The sequence below is a fragment of the Carcharodon carcharias genome, chromosome 19 (assembly GCF_017639515.1).
Source record: "Carcharodon carcharias isolate sCarCar2 chromosome 19, sCarCar2.pri, whole genome shotgun sequence".
NCBI lineage: Eukaryota > Metazoa > Chordata > Chondrichthyes > Lamniformes > Lamnidae > Carcharodon > Carcharodon carcharias.
In genome coordinates, this window is record NC_054485.1 from 19,807,222 (window position 1) to 19,826,729 (window position 19,508).

Here is a 19,508-nt window from a genome sequence, read left to right on the forward strand (position 1 = left end):
ACACCTGGAAACAACCAAACTTTGAGGTAGAAATTGCCCAGTTTTCTCTGGAATTTGCAGCCCTTTTTGTCCAGCTTTCATTCCACTGGATGGGTTTTGTTTTAATCTTATTTGTTCCAGATTCTGATCTTGCTGCTGATATTTGCCTTGCTTCTTAATCCTGTTTGACTTGGGGGCAAGGTGTTGCTGTGGGAGGGATGGAAGGTGGTTGTGTCCTTCCACTGGTAGTAGGGGTGGGGGGGCGGGGAGGGGGAATACCATCTTTTTATGTAGAGAGAATACCTGCCAGTTATTGATTTATTCATGTGTTTCGTGTAACAATGCATGATGTGGTGGGATAATATTGATTTTTTTTTTCTTCTGCTAGCCCTGCTTGGGGACACAATGGCCTTCAGAAATATGCGTGACAGAAAAAGTGTTTGAGAAATTCTTCCAACACTTGAAAATGGGATGGTAGAAATTTGCAGAAAGTGTATTGGACAGATGTTGCTGTAAACCTTCCACTTGGATGGACATGGTTATATGTTTTGGAAAATTCAAAGCTGCTTTTGGTACTTCTCCAATATTGAACATAAACAGTAGTTCCATTATTCCATTCTAATATACAGGCTGTCAGTATCTCCATATCATCAAAAATATGTCCATGTAAATCAGGAAGTTCGCGTTTTAAGTTGAAGATTTTATTTAAAAGTAGATGAATAGATCACCATTTTTATTAAAAAAGAAAACACCCCTTTTTCCTCTTTTCCAAAGGTTGAGGCACTTATGCAAAGTTGGGGTATGATTCCATAGGCACTAGGAGCTCTCCAGTATCTTGTCCAATTAATTTTCAAGTGTTATCCCAGATAATGACTGTTGTGGGCTATTGAGTTATGTGTGTTATCATAGTCAGTCCTGCCATAAATTGATGTCCGCTTCCTAATTGTAAGGTCTCTCTATTCCCTTAGTTGAGATTTGCTTAGATGAATAAGCAAATTTATGATTTTTTTTGGGACTCTAGGCTGTGTTGGAATCATGTCTCTCATGACTGAATTTTTCCTTTACAAAATGGAAGGACAATGCATGATCTGGACATTTGGATATTAACCTAGGATCCTTTTTTAAAAAGGTTATAAGTTCACCTTGGAACTGTCAGCAAGCAGGTCTCTTCCAAGAAATCACCTGACCTTTATGGTACTTGAGGAAGATCTGGTTGTTCATTTTAAACTGCAGTCATTTTAATTGATGGAAAAAAAACTGAAAAGGAAGGCAGTTTTGTTGGAGAATAAGCTGAGGTAAGAAGGCTCCCTCTCTATACCTTGCCCGAAATTGCGTGTGACTATCAACCTTGTATTATAGCCAGAGAACCCTCATCTGAATGTAACCAATCTACATTTGGACCTGCAAAACTGGACAGTTGGTGGGAACTTCCAGGTAGCTACTGGGACCAGCGGCCCATCTGCACACGAGAGAACTCTAGGCTGACAGCGTCGAGACCCTGTGGACTTTAATTATATTTTATAACGTCTATCCTCCAAAAACCCATCTCTGCAGAGAGACTCCGTCCTTTGTCTGTGTGTGTGCTGCGGGAATTCTTTACGAAGAGATAGATAGTTATACTTTCCGGTAACAATTGCGTGTTAACCAGTACTTGCAGCTTGTTAAAAGCAGTTTTATTTTAAAAATACATGAATCATTCTGAGTCTTTGAAAGAAGCCTGGTCAGAGTCTCTTTTCTTCTGGGTAGTAGAGATATAGGTACACAATTGGCTATTTCAGTGGGAATATTAAACATTTAAGTTAATGGTATGGCCTGAGGAGAAGTGGGGCTAGATAATTCGCATGCCCCTTCCCATCCCAGTCATAACAGCTGTATCAAAGCGAGTTGTAAGTTGTCTAATTCTTACTCTGCGCAGTGAACTTAAGGAATTGTGATTTAATCACAGTGACTGTAAAATTATGTTCAAAGTATCTAGATTTCCTCAGGATACAATTAAACAACAAGTGTTTTTGCAAATGTTAGCAGGGAAACAGAACTTCCTCATTAGCTCAGCTGGTCAGGATAGTAAATTGATTCCTGGCCTTTTGCTGAGATAGTTGATTTCACTGGGAGACCAGAAAGAAAAAAATGAATACTCAATCTTTCAAGTCATTTTGGATGTCCCAAATTGCTTTCCAGCCTATGAAGTACTTTTTGAAGTGTAGCCACTGTTGTAATGCAGGAAACAGAAGGATTGTTACAGTTGGCCTCACTGTCTTTGCATTGAAGAGGAGTAAGTTGCAAAGATTTCTACTTCTGATCACTATTAGAATTGTGAATACGTATGAATGTATGATGAGGACAGGATCAAACTATGTTTGCTGTCCTAATGGAATAACCTGTTTATTTTGACTAAAACAGAATTACCTGGAAAAACTCAGCAGGTCTGGCAGCATCGGCGGAGAAGAAAAGAGTTGACGTTTCGAGTCCTCATGACCCTTTGACAGAACTTGAGTTCGAGTCCAAGAAAGAGTTGAAATATAAGCTGGTTTAAGGTGTGGGGGGGGTGTGGGGAGAGAGGCTCTCTCTCTCTCTCTCTCTCCCCCACCCCCCACACCTTAAACCAGCTTATATTTCAACTTTCTTGGACTCGAACTCAAGTTCTGTCGAAGGGTCATGAGGACTCGAAACGTCAACTCTTTTCTTCGCCGATGCTGCCAGACCTGCTGAGTTTTTCCAGGTAATTCTGTTTTTGTTTTGGATTTCCAGCATCCGCAGTTTTTTTGTTTTTATATCTATATGTTTATTTTGACTGTCTTGTACTCATGAAAAATCATCACTTGGTGAGGTACTGGAGTGAATCGTGAATCAGAGCCTTTAACTAGGCAAAGGGTGGGGGGTGTGGTGAGGGGAGATTTGATTAAACAGTTTCTTGGAATTAATGCTTTTGTGAAACTAGAGGAACATAATACAATGGTTTTGCAAATTCTTTAAAACCAGCAGGAATTCTTGTTTTTTTCTGAACGCTACTCGAAATGGATTGAACAGGGGAAGAAATTACTGATACGTTTGAGTTTCTTGCCAAATACCTTTATCATGTTAAAAAGCAATCACCACCCCAGAAGTGAACCTTTGTTCCCTTCGAACTGGAGCGTGACTTGATGTATGTAATTTAATTTCTGCAAGGATGTCCTTGATTGTTTGCTATTACTTTGGTGAAGAACTATTGAACCTGAAAAATTTAAATAGTATTTCCCCTGTTTCTCCATGTCTTTGGCAGATGATTTTTTTGTTTATTCTTTCATGGGATGTGGGCGTCGCTGGCTGGGCCAGCATTTATTGCCCATCCCTAATTGCCCTTGAGAGGATGGTGGTGAGTTACCTTCCTAAACCACTACAACCCCTGTGGTGTAGGCACACCCAGTGCTGTTAGGGAGGGAGTTCCAGGATTTTGACCCAGTGACAGTGAAGAAACAGCAATATAGTTCCAAGTCAGATACAGAAAATACCTGGAAAAACTCAGCAGGTCTGGCAGCATCGGCGGAGAAGAGTACAGTTGACGTTTCGAGTCCTCATGACCCTTCAACAGAACTAAGTAAAAATAGGAGAGGGGTGAAATATAAGCTGGTTGGGGGGGGCTTTGTTGGGACAAGCTTGTCCCAACAACCACAACCAACCAACCAACCCCCCACCCCCCACCCTTCTCCCACCAACAACACCCCCCCACCCCCTCCCCCCGACCCCTTAAACCAGCTTATATTTCACCCCTCTCCTATTTTTACTTAGTTCTGTTGAAGGGTCGTGAGGACTCGAAATGTCAACTGTACTCTTCGCCGCCGATGCTGCTAGACCTGCTGAGTTTTTCCAGGTATTTCTGTTTTTGTTTTGGATTTCCAGCATCCACAGTTTTTTGTTTTTATTTTTGTTTTTAGTTCCAATTCAGGATGGGTGTGTGCTTGGAGGGGAACTTGCAGATTCTGATGTTTCCTGCATTTGTTGTTCCATGTCCTTCTAAGTGATAGAGGTTCAAAGAGTCTGTTGAAGGAGCCTTGGTGGGTTGCTGCAGTGCGTGAGAGGCCACATTTCATTTTTTTCCTTACTCATTGGGCTGGTGACCACATTTTGGAAAGATAAGGGATTTGAAATGAGAAGATTAATTTGTTAGCTTACTTTCTCATCACAATATTAAACACTGATTTAGGGAGATATCTGGTATACTGTAGCTGCTCCAGTTACACCAAGGTAGTAGATTATTCCTAAGTGACCTGCTGAAACAATTGCCCAACACACATTTGATTACTTATACAGGAAATCATAGAGGACACTATCAATTTCTTGACCATTCCCTTCCCACCCAGCAGGCAGCCTCTCCTTTGCAAACTCTATTCACCCACCTCCCGTCAGAGGGCAGCCTCTCTTTCCCCTCCTCCAGACTCGCCACTGCTGCCATTGCTCTGGTATTCAGGCCTCAGGCTTAAAAAAACAGAGATCAGTTTCAAAAAATCAGACTTACTTTTGGCTAGTTTCTATCTCTGGGCAAACTTTTCAAAAACCAGTGCATTTAACCCAAAACTGGATTGGGTCAATGTGCTTCACCTATCTGAGGGAGAGTCTGTTTCTAAAATGTGATTTTGGGACACTGCTGAGCTAAATGTTGCCAATTTTGACTGCAAAGCTTTTACTTCTGAAATGCGACTTAAATGAGAAAGCAATTGTGAATCAGCTCAGGCATCCGGCTGAGCGCTGCCACTCACCTTCCCACTGCTCCCTGCTCTTCAGTTCCTTCTGTCTCTGAGTCAAAATTCTGGAACTCCCTTCGTAACAGCGCTGTGGGTGTACCCTACACCACATGCCCTGCAGTGGTTCAACTAGGTGGCTCACCACCACTTCCTCAAGAGCAATTAGGGACATGCAATAAAGGTTAGCCAATGGCATCCAAACCCCATGAATAGAATAAATAAAAAGACTGTTCTCCCACATTTGCTGCTGATAGGCTCACGAATGGGGAGAGAAACAGCCTGTGATTGGAGGAGCAGCCCCTTCCACTTACCTGTATTTTGAAAGCCATCCGCGGGCTGGATAGAAACCCTTGGCAGGCCGGACTCTGCAAAGGCTGTATGTTAGACAAGCCTGTTGTAGATGGTACACACTGCTGTCACTGCACATCGGTCTTGGAGGGAGTGAATGTTTAAGGTGGCGGTTTGGGTGCCAGTCAAGTAGGCTGCTTTGTCCTGGATGGTGCCAAGCTTCTTGAATGTTGTTGGAGCTGCACTCATCCAGGCAAGTAGATAGTGTTCCATCACACTCCTGACTTGTGCCTTGTAGATGGTGGACAGGCTTTGGGGAGTCAGATGTGAGTTACTCGCCGCAGGATTCCTAGTCTCTGATTTGCTCGTGTATTCACAGTATTTATATGGCTGGTCCAGTTCAGTTTCTGGTCATTGGTAGCCCCAGGAGGTTGATTGTGGGGGATTCAGCAATGGTAATGCCATTGAATGTCAAGGGGAGATGATTAGATTCTCTCTTGTTGGAGATGGTCATTGCCTGGCATTTGTGTGGCACGAATGTTACTTGGGCTGAATGTTGTCCAGGTTTTGCTGCATATGGACAAGGGCTGCTTCAGTATCTGGGGAGTCATGAATGCTGCTGAACATCATGCAATCATTAGTGAACATCCCCACATCTGGCCTTATGATAGAGGGAATGTCATTGATGAAGCAGTTGAAGATTGTTGGGCCTAGCACACTATCCTGAGGAGCTCCTGCAGTGATGCCTGGGGACTTGAGATGATTGACCTCCAACAACCATAACCATCGTCCTTTGTGTTAGGTACTCCAACCAGTGGAGAGTTTTCCCCTGATTCCCATTGACTTCATTTTTGCTAAGGCTCTTTGATGTCACACTCAGTCAAATGCTACCTTGATGTAAAGGGTCTTGCCTTTGGGAGACTGGGAAAACCCCTATGAAAATTTCAAACCATGCTACCTAGTAATGCAGTGTTGCCCAGGACTTGAATAGAAACCCTTGTTACTATCAGTTGCTCACTGGAATTGACATGCATTCTCTCATGTTTTCTAACCTTTGGATAGGAGGAGATTAAAAACTCACTTTCATTTGTTCATGGGATGTGAGTATTGATTGAAAGGCTTGTATTTATTGCCCATTCCTAATTGCCCTTCAGAAGATGGTGGTAAAAGCCACTGGACTGAGGGCCTTGGTTCAAACCTGTCTTAAGCCTTTCCCTCATTGACAGGACAAAGCCATGCTACAAAAGGCTTGCTGGAAAGAAGTAATTTATGTTTGTATACTAGTATTAAAAACTGCCATTCTTGACCTCAGGATGTGCTAAGTACTTTACAGCCAATGAAGTACTTTTGAAGTATAGTCATTGTTGCAGTATAAAAAATGTGGCAGTTAACTTTTGCACTGCAAAGTCCCACAAACAACAACGAGGTTATGACCAGATCATCAGTTTTTAGTGATGTTGCTTAAGGGATAAATATTGGCCAGAACACCAGTGAGTAAGCCCCTGTTGCTCTTCAAAATAGTGTCATGTGATCTTTTGCCTTTACCTGATAGGCAAGCGCAAACAACACCTGACAGTGACTCCCTATGTACTGCTTTTGAGCATCGGTCTAGATTTTGTGCTTCAGCCTTTATGGCAGTTTCTGCTGGTGGGATCTCGTGCGTGACATTATCATTACAACTAACTTACCTCTGTCCCTGGCACCCATGTAAACATATTTAAGTGATTTTGTCATCTGTGTGAAGTTGGCACATAACCCTTATTAATTGCTGAGGGCAGTGATAATTTCTTCTCGAGTGAAATTATGTATAGCAGATGGCAATGAACATCATCTCAAACATGGAGAAAGCAAGTCAGTTGAGAGATAAACTGTCAGGATATTATAGTAATCAAATTTACAATTACCAGGCACATCTTAGGTTCACTTCAATGGCACCTTGAAACCCAATGACCTTGAACACCAAGAAGGACAACAAGAGCAACAATATTGTGGGACCATCATAGCCTTTGAATTCCACCCCCAAACTGTATGCCATCCTGACTTAGGTATAACTTGCGTCCCTTCCATCATCCAAGTTGAAGAAGGCACAGCCTCACTTCAGGATGATTAGCCAATAATTATGGCCTGGCAGCATCATCCATTTCCCAAACAAAAAGCATTTTAAATTAGCTATTAAAAATATAGGTTTTTCTATGATTTAAAATGCAATGATCTCTATACCTGTCACATGTAATTTATCCATCTGTAGGCTGATAATGTAAGCTGCAAATCAGAGATTTCTTGCAAAAAATATTATTGGACACAGAGTATGAGTAGTTTGAGACATGATGCGGAGTAAATGTAGCATCTTTGGAAAGAGCAACTGAGTTTGGTCTATCACATCTAAAATTCCTATGCTCTTTGAGTCAGGGATTCAATCTCTAATTCAAACTGATATTTCAACAAACAGCACCAAAAACAGTTAATTGGCCATTCAGCTTGTTGCTTTTTAGTCATTTGGTTGTACAGAACATGAGCATTGCTGAGAAAAGACATTTTGTCAAAGTTTTTTGCCTTGCACTGATTAGGACAATTTGCAAGAATACCAACGTCATGACAAGCAACAACTTTATACTGTATGAGAAGAGACTGCTGATTGGTTGGCGTGGATTCTGATTGGTAGAGATGTTGCTATAGAGAATGCATCAGTTAATGGTGACTGACAGTAAACTGCCAAGCATTGTTTGAAATTTAAATCAGGCAGCTTGACTCTGGTCAAGGTATTTCCCTGAGGAATGAGCTAGCGTTTGACTATCACTTTTGTTTTTTTAGCTAAAACGGGTGCAATGTGTGTACATGTTCTTTTTGTCTGCAAAGTACAGGGCCTTATGTATTAACATTTGTACTTCCAGTACATGCAAATGCAACACACAGAAAGCCCAACTAACAATCTTAAATTGGTTGTTAGTGTAATTTTTAGCAACTTATTGTCTAATGTGGGACACCGTGATTTGAGGTTTGCAAGCATGGGCTGGTCGGTTTTGGTCTGTACCTTGCCCGTTGCGTGAACAGCGGAAGGAACATGCTGTTGATATGATCCACCAATATTTGGAGCGTATAGCCTACATACCTTGCATCACACTGACACTGAAGTTCATTTACGACATTACCCATTTGTGTGATAGGCAGAACATCTTTTTAAGCTTGATGGAAGCTCTCTTGTCCATGTTCAAACATGGACAAAAGAGCTGAGCTCCCAAGGTGAGGTGAGAGTGACTGCCCTTGACATCAAGGCTGCATTTGACTGAGGGTGGCATCAGGTGGAGCCCCAGGAAAACTGAAGTCAATGGGAATCGAGGGAGGGGGGGAAACTCTCCGCTGGTTGGAGTCTTACCTAGCACAAGGGAAGATGGTGTGGTCGTTGGAGGTCAGTCACCTCAACTCCAGGGCGTTACTGCAAGAGTTCCTCAGGCTAGTGTCCTCGGACCAGCCATCTTCAGCCACTTCATCAATGACCTTCCTTCCATCATAAGGTCAGAAATGGGGATGTTCGCTGATGATTACACAATGCTCACCACCATTCGTGACTCCTTAGATACTGAAGCAGTCCATGTCCAAATGCAGCAAGACTTGGACAATATCCAGGCTTGGGGTGACAAGTGGCAAGTAACATTCATGGTAAAAAGTGTCAGGCAATGACCATCTCCAACAAGAGAGAATCCAACCATCGACATTGATGTTCAATGGCATTACCATCACTGAGTCCCCCACTATCAACATCCTGAGGGTTACCATTGACCAGAAACTGAACTGGATTAGCCATATAAATACTGTGACTATAAGAGCAGGTCAGAGGCTAGGAATCCTGCGGCAAATAACTCACCTCCTGACTCCCCAAAGCCTGTCCACCATCCTACAAGGCACAAGTCAGGAGTGGAATACTCCCCACTTACCTGGATGAGTGCAGCTACAGCAACGCTCAAGAAGCCTGACACCATCCAGGACAAAGCAGCCCGCTTGATTAGCACCACATCCACAAACATTCACTCCCTCTATCACCGATGCGCAGTCACAGCAGTGTGTATCATCTACAAGATGCGCTGCAGGAGTTTACCGTGGCTCGTTCGACAGCACCTTCCAAACTCACGACCACTACCATCTAGAAGGACAAGGGCATCAGATAGATGGGAACACCACCAGCTGGAAGTTCCCCTCCAAGTCACTCACCATCCTTCCTGACTTGTAATTATATCGCTGTTCCTTCACTGTCGCTGGGTCAAAATCCTGGAATTCCCTTCCTAACAGCACGGGTGTACCTACACCACATTGGACTGCAGCGGTTCAAGAAGGCAGCTCACCACCAACTCCTCAAGGGCAACTAGGGATGGGCAATAAATGCTGGCCCAGCCAGCGAAACCCACATCCCATGAATGAATTTTTAAAAAAATCTTGTTAGTGTTGAATACAGTTCGTGTTGCTACTGCTTAGTAGCATCGCGAAACAGCTAGCTTCACCCTGGCTGGCGCATTGATCTCCATCTCACAGAGGCTGAGTGTCAACTCGCAGACACTTCCTCCTACCTCCCCCTGGACCATGATCCCACCACTGAACATCAAGCCATTGTTTCCAGGACTGTTACTGACCTCATCTCCTCTGGAGATCTTCCTTCCACAGCTTCCAACCTCATAGTCTCCCAACCTCAGACGGCCTGCTTCTACCTCCTACCCAAAATCCGCAAACAGGACTGTCCCGGCAGCCCGATCATGTCAGCCTGTTCCTACCCCATGGAACTCATTTCTTTCTATCTTGACTCCATTCTCTCTCCCCTTGTCCAGTCCCTTCCCACCTACATCCGTGATTCCTCTAACACCCTACATCATATCAACAATTTCCAATTCCCTGGCCCCAACCGCCTCCTCTTCACCATGGACGTCCAATCCCTTTACACCTCCATCCCCCACCGGGATGGTCTGAGGGCTCTCCGCTTCTTCCTCGAACAGAGGCCTGAACAATCTCCATCCACCACTACTCTCCTCCGTCTGGCTGAACTTGTTCTCACACTGAACAATTTCTCCTTAAACTCGTCTCACTTCCTCCAAATAAAAGGTGTGGCTATGGGTACCCGCATGGGTCCCAGTTATGCCTGTCTCTTTATGGGGTATGTGCAACATTCCTTGTTCCAGTCCTACTCCGGCCCCCTCCCACAACTCTTTCTTCAGTGCCGCTTCATGCTCTCGTCTGGACCTGGAAAAATTTATTAATTTTGCTTTCAATTTCCACCCCTCCATCATTTTCACATGGTCCATCTCTGACACCTTCCCTTTCCTTCCTTGACCTCTCAGTCTCAATTTCTGGTGATAGACTGTCCACCAATATTCATTACAAGCCTACCGACTCTCACAGCTACCTCGACTACAGCTCCTCACACCCTGCTTCCTGTAAGGACTCCATCCCATTCTCTCAGTTTCTTCACCTCCGTCACATCTGTTCTGATGATGCCACTTTCAAAAACAGTTCCTCTGACATGTCTTCCTTCTTCCTTAACTGAGATTTTCCACCCACAGTGGTTGACAGGGCCCTCAACCGTGTCCGGCCCATTTCCTGCACATCCGCCCTCACACCTTTCTGTCCCTCCAAGAACCATGATAGGGTCCCCCTTGTTCTCACTCATCACCCCACCAGCCTCCACATTCAAAGGATCATCCTCTGCCATTTCCGCCAACTCCAGCATGATGACACCACCAAATGCAACTTCCCCTCAGCCCCCACGGTGGCATTCCGCAGGGATCGTTCCCTCCGGGACACCCTGGTCCACTCCTCCATCACTCCCTACAACTCAACCCCCTCCCATGGCACCTTGCCATGCAACCGCAGAAGGTGCAACACCTGCCCCTTTACTTCCCCTCATCCAAGGGCCCAAACACTCCTTTCAAGTGAAGCAGCATTTCACTTGCACTTCCCTCAATTTAGTCTGCTGCATTCGCTGCTCCCAATGCAGTTTCCTCTACATTGGAGAGACCAAATGCACCTGGATCACCGCTTTGCGGAACACCTTCGGTCTGTCTGCAAGCATGATGCCGACCTCCCTGTTGCTTGCCAATTTCAACAGTCCACCCTGCTTTCAAGCCCACATGTCCGTCCTTAGCCTGCTGCATTGTTCCAGTGAAGCTCAAAGCAAACTGGAGGAACAGCACCTCATCTTCCGACTAGGCACTTTACAACCTTCCAGACTGAATACTGAGTTCAACAATTTTAGATCACGAACTCTCTCCTCCGTCCCCACCCCCTTTCCGATCCCCCTTTTTTCCAATAATTTATTTGGATTTTTCTTTTCCCACCTATTTCCATTATTTTTAAATATATTTCCATCCATTGTTTTATCTCTGCCTTTTAGCCTATTTCGATCCCTTCCCCCCTCCCACCCCCACTAGGGCCATCTGTACCTTTATCATCACATTCCTTAGATAATATCACCAGCTTCAACACGTCTTTGTCCTTTTGTCTATGACATCTTTTGGTTATCTCCACCTATCACTGGCCCTCTATCCAGCTCTACTTGTTCCCCCCCACCCCCCCCCTTAAACCAGCTTATATTTCACCTCTTTTCAATTTTTCCTTAGTTCTGTTGAAGAGTCATACGGACTCAAAACGTTAACTGTGTTCCTCCCTGCAGATGCTGTCAGACCTACTGAGTTTTTCCACGTATTTTTGTTTTTGTTTTGGATTTCCAGCATCCGCAGTTTTTTGCTTTTAGCTAGCTTTACCCGTTGCTCAAACTTTTGAGATACCTTGCCCTTCCAAGGTGATCTCTTCCTTCCTTTGCTGATTTCAGTTAGGTCATGGTGATAATTAGAAGGGATGTTCTTCACCCCTGCATCAACCGCACACCTCCAACCGACGCACATTGTTAGCAGCCAGATAATGGCATTTGGAACAGATCTTTCATTCATTATCTCAAGCAGAGGAGATAATTGAGTCTTTATGGTGAAATTAGACAAATTCCCAAATATACTTGTAGACATCATTGACAATGATTAACTTACTCTGTAAGGGGACACCGGTGAGGTGGAGGGGCACTTTCAAGGAGACCTTTTATGAGGTGAAAACTGTCTCTTAGCTGTTAACAATTGGGATTTTGATTCATTGTATAGTCAGCTGTACATAACTAACTTTAGAAGCAGAAAAGCCTCTACTCCAAGATTATGAATGTTTTGTTTGCTTACCAAATAAAGAAAGAGATATTGGAATTGAAAAATAAAGGTGTCATGTAAAAAGACAATAACTGCAAAGCTCACTGAGTTTTGCTTCTCAGAGATGGGTGGGGGAAGGTTAGATGCGATTATTGAAACATAGTACAAGTATTACGTTTCAAGAATCTTCACAGTAGTAATACTTGGTGACTTGGTGGTTTACTGAAAATGGCTGTACAGCATTGATTCTTGCATTGTTGCAGCTGCCTGTTATGCCATGAACTAATAAAAAAAATTTAGCCAGTAGAAGTCAAGGCTCCTGAATGCAATGGTGTATTTTAGTATACAATATATATATTTATACTGTATTCTGTAAATCCTGGGAGACAGTTTGAAACTTTTGCCAGAAATATACAAATTAAAAATTATTTGCAAGCCAAAAAAATTCTTTCTCCCTGTGCCTCTTCATTAAAATAGTGACACACTTTATTGATGAGCAGCAGGAGCCAGATAATTTCAGGTGTCCTAGAAAGGGCTTAATTAATTGGATGGAAGTTTTTGATTGCTGAAGGGTAAAAGCACAGCTTTTGAAGGCTGAGCTGGTTTAGTCAAAATCAGGCCTCGTTTCAATGAAGGAACGAACGCTTAATATCCGATTTAGATGTTGCACATTGAGTGACCATTGTGGTTTTTAACAAGGAAATTGCACAAGACACTGAATAGAAACTGAAGTCTAGCTTGTGTAATGTTACTGTAACTACATTGCGGACATGGCTGGTTGTCACTAGCTGCTACAGTATGCTGAAGACACTGTTTGGCAGTAAAACCAGGCTGCAAGAGGCAAGTTGTTAATTTTTGATTCTGTTAAGAATTCAACCTTAATCTTATACCTAGAGTGGTTCTAACCATTTTTGGCTGTTGTAGTAGCTTTTTTCTCACTTCTGTGAAGACAAGTTCCATCTGTGACAGGAGGAGTTTGCCAAGTGCTCAGAGGTGCCTTTATAGAATTTTATTTTTCTCTCTCATGGAATGGAACTGTGTGAGATTGGAGATTCTACGAGGTTAGCTTTAATGCTTGACAGCCTTTCAGTTAAGGTCCTCCAGTCTGGCCCAAATTCCCCAAGCCTCTGCTCCACCTTGTGTTCTAAGAGGCATTTGGACACGGACAAAATGAAACCATTCTTAAAATTATTTTATGGTTTCCTTAATGATTAAGTTGGTAAAGGCCCTGCCCAGGATAAGACTAAGCTAAACAGAAAAGCAAAGCAAAAATCTTAACCGCCTGTTTGTGCTGAGTTAACTGATCTTAGCTGGGGCTACAATTGCCTTCAGCACTCCTGGTCTAGGGATGGGAAAGCCAGCTAGGATTCCTGCCACTGATCAATGATCCCTGGGGTGCTTATATTGTTATCTTGCCAACATTTGCTGTTTAACTGACACCTAAAAGAATGGCCGCACAGGCAAAGTAACAGAGGATAGGTGATGCCCAAGGAATTATGATGCACCATGAGTTCTGGCTCCTAGTAAAGAGAAAATTGGGGAGGAAATGAAAGAATATTCCTTTACAATCTGCCTTGTCAACTATTGCTTCTATAATTCATCAGATTAGAACAGTGTTCTAATGTTACAGCTTCAGTTGTAAATTAATGGGATTTATTTAAGGAATCATTTGTTCTAGTTAGTGGCCAGGGTCAAAATAAATCCAAGTAACTCTTCCAGTGGTTCACTTTAATTTCTTGCTCTCAGTTTAATGCTGCTATAATATCAAGTCATGCTCTATGAGACTGAAACTAAGTAAAATTGGCACAGGATGGCACAACAAGCAAGATTCTGGTACTATCAGTGAGCAAAGGAAGAAGTATGTAGAGTTGACAGGGACATAGCTGCAAAACTAGGACTGCCTCAGATGAAATAACACCTTGTAAGGAAAATATCTTTTTATTTTCTGTTGGACTGTGGATTGATATTACAATGGCTGCAATTTGAAAGAAATGTCCACTGGAACAGGATGAAAGATATATACAATGTTGCAGTCCTGCAACTGAGTGTGCCATGAAAGATGGGTTGGTGCCGGAAAGGGGACCTGGACCAAGGGAGCTGCCTGACAACAGCATTTTAATTGGCTCCTGACTAGGTAATCAGGGTTTTGTGTGCTGACAGTGCAGCAAAAAACTCCTGGCCTATAAAGAACATCTAACATCTCTTTTCCTCATATTTCTATAACCTGGTCTCTCCCTGAGGAAACCCCTGTAAAAAGGAAAAGTGGAAAACCACTGTTAGGGACATTGAAAAGCAAGTTCTCAACCAGCGAACTAAATACTGAAAGTGTTGGAAGACCACCTCATGTCATCATCAAGTACTGAAAGGAATTTGGAAGTCATCAAAATCAACCCATTGAATCCTGTACTCTGGAATTGGTGCTATTGAACTGTTTTATCCCACCCTTAAAATCCATGTTTTGTGTGTCTTATGAGCCTTGTATGTGTAGGAATTTAAGAAGAGGTAGAGTTTAGGTTATAGAGTTAGAAATTAGCAGTTCATATTTCTTTCTTTTGCCACTGATTAATGACAGTTTGTTCAATAAACAGTTATTTACTTATTAAGTTTACAAACCTGGCACTTGTATTTTGTTAACCTAAATTAAATAGTTAGGTAGAATTGGGGCAATCTGAGGTTTGGTCAAACTTTTCACATTTGTTGCGGCTCGGGGAACAGTGGGGCTTGATATTACAGTACACTATCCCTAGTGAGTCGTGACAACCTTCATTGTTATAAAGAATCAGGGTCTGAATATTAGGAAGAAGTAGGTAATTTGAGGGATATGTGATCATCTAAATTACATGTATTTTATTTTATGACTTTTAATTTAGGCAAAATCAGAAATCACATGGATAGAAAAGGACTTTGTGTCTTTGAAATGTAAGGTAAGATACTGACCTTTGTCATGCACATATCTTCTTTGTAATCTCACTGCACTGTTTTGCCTCGCCTGGCGGATTGCCCACTAGTTGCTCCTAAATGGAAGGCTCTGGCCTTACCTTTCCTCTTGGACTATGGCCCAGCTTCTTAAGTAATTTTTATTCAGTCTTTTTTTTACTTTGTATCTGATGTATAACCCAGTAATATGCATTTGTCCTATTAAATCTACCCTGCACTACGCATGGTGCATTTACATATTTCTTAGCTAACCTCCACAGATTCTATTTTGTAATTTGCAATCTGTGATTACACTTCTGTGCGCAACAGAAATTCCATGATTTTATATGATCAACAAGTTTGAAATACATACACTGTGCATATCTAAAACGATTGTTGTTGGAATTTATTTGGCAGCAATGAGCCACATCAGCAGCATTTAATCTATGCCTCTTTCTGTTGATGACAATGATCCAAAATCCTTGGTGTACTTTAACTAATTTGGATCGTTGGTAAGGCCGATAATTTGGATTATGCATCCTGTAGAACATGTTATTCATGGTGACAAAGGCGGACTATCTGTCCTCATTCTATCAACAGCCTTTGACACGTTTGATCACATGATTCAATTTCAACCCCTCTCCAGCGTTATTCAGCTGGATGGGACTGCACTTGCCTGGTTCCATGCTTATCTAACTAATTATGGCACTGGTGGTTTTTCTTCCATTCCCACACAGTTATCTCCAGATCCATCCTTGGCCCCCTCCTATTTCTCATCTACATGTAGCTCTTTAGCGACATCATTCAAAAACACATCAGTTTCCACATGTACGCTGATGACACCCAGAACAATCTCATCATTGCTTCCCTATACCTCACCATTGTTTTTACATTGTCATAGTGCTTATCTAACATCCAGTCCAGATTGAGCAGGAATTCCCTTCAATTAAATATTGGGAAGACAGAAGCCACATTGGTCCCTGCCACAAGCTCCTCTCCCAGTTAGAAGCAGAACCAGACTTTTTGCAATCTCTGTATCATTGTTGACCCCAAGATGAGCATATCTACACTGTGGCTCACTAAAACTGTCTATTTCCACCTCCATAACATCTCCCATTCAGCTACTCTGCTGCTGAAAGCCTCATCCATGCTTTTGTTACCTTCAGACTTGTCTATTCAAATGCACTTCTGGATGGCTTACCACATTCTGGTAAACATGAAGTCATTTTAAAATTCTGCATCAAAAGCCATTCACCCATCTGTGCTTGCTGACCTACGTTGGCACCCAGTTAAACAATGCCTCCATTTTAAAATTGTCCTGGTTTTGAAACCCCTTTCACAATTTGGACCCTCCCCATCCCTGTAATATCTTGAAGCCCTACAACTCTCTGAGATATCGATAGTCCTTTAATTCTGGCCTCTCAAGCACTGCCAAATTTAATCGTTCCACCATTGGTGACTGTGCCTTCAGCTGCTAGGCTGTAAGTTCTGGAATTCCCTCTTTACACCAATCCACTTCCCTACCTCGTTTTCCTCCTACCCCTCTTAAAATATACCTCATTGATCAAGCTTTAGTCACATTCCCTAATATCATCTTATGTGGCTTGGTATCATATTTTGTTCTATAATGTCTCTGTGAAGTCTCTTGGGACTTTTTTTTACATTAAAGGCATTATATAAATACAAATTGTTGATGTTAAATCCTACACTTGGTGCTCGCCAGCACTAAATCTTCCAGGTCTGTACCAGTGGTACATGAATTTATATGTTTGTTGTTTTGTTGGCATGAATTTCCTTAAGGTCGTCATTGCCCATTTAATCATACCAATATTCTTCCTTTGTCTGTTTCTCCCTTTGGGTCACTTTGTCTCTTGTTCTCTCATGCTATATTTTCACATTCCTCATATCGTTTTTGAATGATGGGATGATAACAGCACCAAGTTTTCTTCCCTATTTTGTCTCATTTTGACCTTTCCTCCAACAAACTGATTCATGCTGGAGTATACTTTCATGAATGTTGACAGCTCTCTCATGCCTTGCCTAAGTGGGTATTCTTCATCCATGAGGTTGGATAGTGAAAAGGTTGTTCAAATGTATGAGACATTGCTGCCAGGCCTGACTCTATCTACCCCGTGCATTTTCCAGCGGAAGGTTACTGGAAAGTAATGTCACTGAAGACTTCCTCAGTTCTGCATCCAGGGTACTCACTAATTCATAAGCTAGGGATGAGAAGTGAAACTTTCCCATCACCAGATAATGGCTCTGAACAATCAGGGCAGCTTGAATAAGCTCAGTAAAGGAATACTGATGTCACTAGTTAAACATTGTGGCTCTGCATAGACATGAGTAGTGACTCTATTCTGTTACACCAGTCCCTTAATTCTTACAAGCATATGGGCCCAGATCTTCTGTTCCTCGGAGGGTTGTACCACAGAGGTATCTCAGAAGATGCGCTGGGGGACCACCCACACCACCTGCCCTGGAAGTCCCCACGCAAGGACTGCATGGGAATTGCCCGTGAAGTTTAAACTTCTGTTGGGCAATTACCCTGCACTTGGAACCATCAGTTACTCCAATTTAAATTGGAGACTTCAGATGGCTACGACTCTCTTAGCAGAACAGTTACCCAGGAAAAGTTAGAAGGATTAAAACCACTTCTAACTCCTGGGTAACTATGTTACTGAGACCCTCTGACCCTACAGTGGACCCTCTTGACGGCCCCCCACCCAACAATGTTCCCACCCTCCCTGACTACCTGCCTCGACAACCCCAGCCCCCCCCAAATATCCTGTGTCCTCCAACTGCCCCACCCCTCTGACCACCCAAACTGACTCCACCCTCCCTGACTACCATGACCCCCCCTTGACCTGACCACCCCCTGTCCGCCCAATCCACCCACCCTGATCCCCACCCCTGACCCATCCCACCCACTTACCTTCTCCCCTGCCAAATTGGCTGGGATATCTAAACCTACCACTTTATGGCAGCTTGTGCAATAAAAAGGGGGGATGGCTTCACTTCTTCTCTTGAGGCTTTGCACTGCACAGAAGAATCCCAGAAGCATCTACCCTGCTACATTTCTCAGGAGGCCCAGGTTGGAAGTCAGGTGAAATGTGCAATTCTAGTCCAAGGTAAATAAAAAGAAGTGGAGTGGCAATCCGATGGTGAATGCCATCCCACAGAAGATTCAGCCCATGGAAAGTAGGGAAAGAAAAGACCATCTGGGCCAGTCAAGCTGATCTAGGAACTTTATCTGATGCTGGGGCATTCTGCAATGCTATTTGTGCAGTTGTCTCTGTGTCCCTTCCCCCAGGCCCCTGTTGCCCCCAATCTCATACTCATTCTAGCTCCGAGCTCCCATGCTCTGCAGCTTCTTTCTATTTATCTCATGTTTGATACCCACCTCCCCCTGCCTCTTGGTACTCTCCCCACTCAATTCTTGACCACCCAACTTGCTGCCCCTTCCTGGCCACCACGCTAATTAGCATAGACAGTGGTTTCATATTCTAGAGCATTGTTTCGGTTTTCTTCAAAATTGTTCCTATTATCTCACCCTCATCAATTATTGCCCCTCATTCAACCCCCCCATTCCTTTCTGAATTTTTGACCATGCTGCATTCAAGATCCTTGCCCTTTGCACCTGTAGCTCTCTGTTCAAATGTCTACCGTCTACACCTACATCTCAACACCGAAACTACTCTAACCAATCTTGAATGACTTCTGTTATGGTTATGGTCATGTTACTTTACCCCTCCTCAAATTCTCTACAGCATTTTACATGGTTGATCATATCATACTTCTGAAACCTGTTTTCTGCACTATCCAGGTCCATGAAAACACCCCTGTATGGCTCCACTCCCACCTATCCAAACATAGCCAGAGCAACTTCTGCAATTATTTCTTTTCCTACACACCCTCACCTGCAAAGTGAGCTAAGCATTTATACTGTATCCCCTTTTCATCATCTTACACGCTTGCTACACCTTCGTTAGTTTCATCCAAGGGGTCCCACGTATTAATTTAAAAGCAAAATACTGTGGATGCTGGAAATCTGAAATGAAAACAGAAAATGCTGGAAAAACTCAACAGGTCTAACAGCACCTGTGGAAAGACAGACTTAATGTGAAACAAAAACAGAAAATGCTGTTTACTCTGTCTTTCTCTCCACAGATGCTGTTAGACCTGTTGAGTTCTTCCAACATTTTCTGTTTTTGGTCCCTCAATATCTGGTGACCAGTTTTAAGTGAATCGTAAATTCCTCCAGCTTAACATTGGGAACTTAAAAGCTAGGGGGCAGAAGTTTTTGACTGTTGGGTGGGCAGGTCTGACCCAATCACCGGCCATTTTACGTGTGCGGGCCAATTAAGGCCCACCTAGCGTGACGTTTGCCGGGAAGCACTATGCGCTCTCTGTACGGGCGGGAGGGAATCCCTAAAAT

At 43.1% G+C, this 19,508-nt stretch overlaps 1 protein-coding gene across 3 annotated transcripts in view; it reads left to right on the forward strand.

Moving 5' to 3' along the window:
* LOC121291403 (ribosomal protein S6 kinase alpha-1-like) overlaps nucleotides 1–19,508 on the forward strand; it is a 259,579-nt gene that overhangs the window by 153,474 nt on the left and 86,597 nt on the right. The window contains exons 1-2 of one of the 3 annotated variants that reach the window (XM_041212517.1): nucleotides 12,889–12,994; nucleotides 15,025–15,078. The exons of 1 other annotated variant lie outside the window; for it this stretch is intronic. In XM_041212517.1, coding sequence (XP_041068451.1) covers nucleotides 12,953–12,994; nucleotides 15,025–15,078 — 96 coding nt within the window. In that variant the 5' untranslated portion in view covers nucleotides 12,889–12,952. Of the gene's footprint in view, nucleotides 1–12,888; nucleotides 12,995–15,024; nucleotides 15,079–19,508 lie in introns of those variants that run through there. One more of the 3 variants, XM_041212513.1, reaches the window with a different exon arrangement.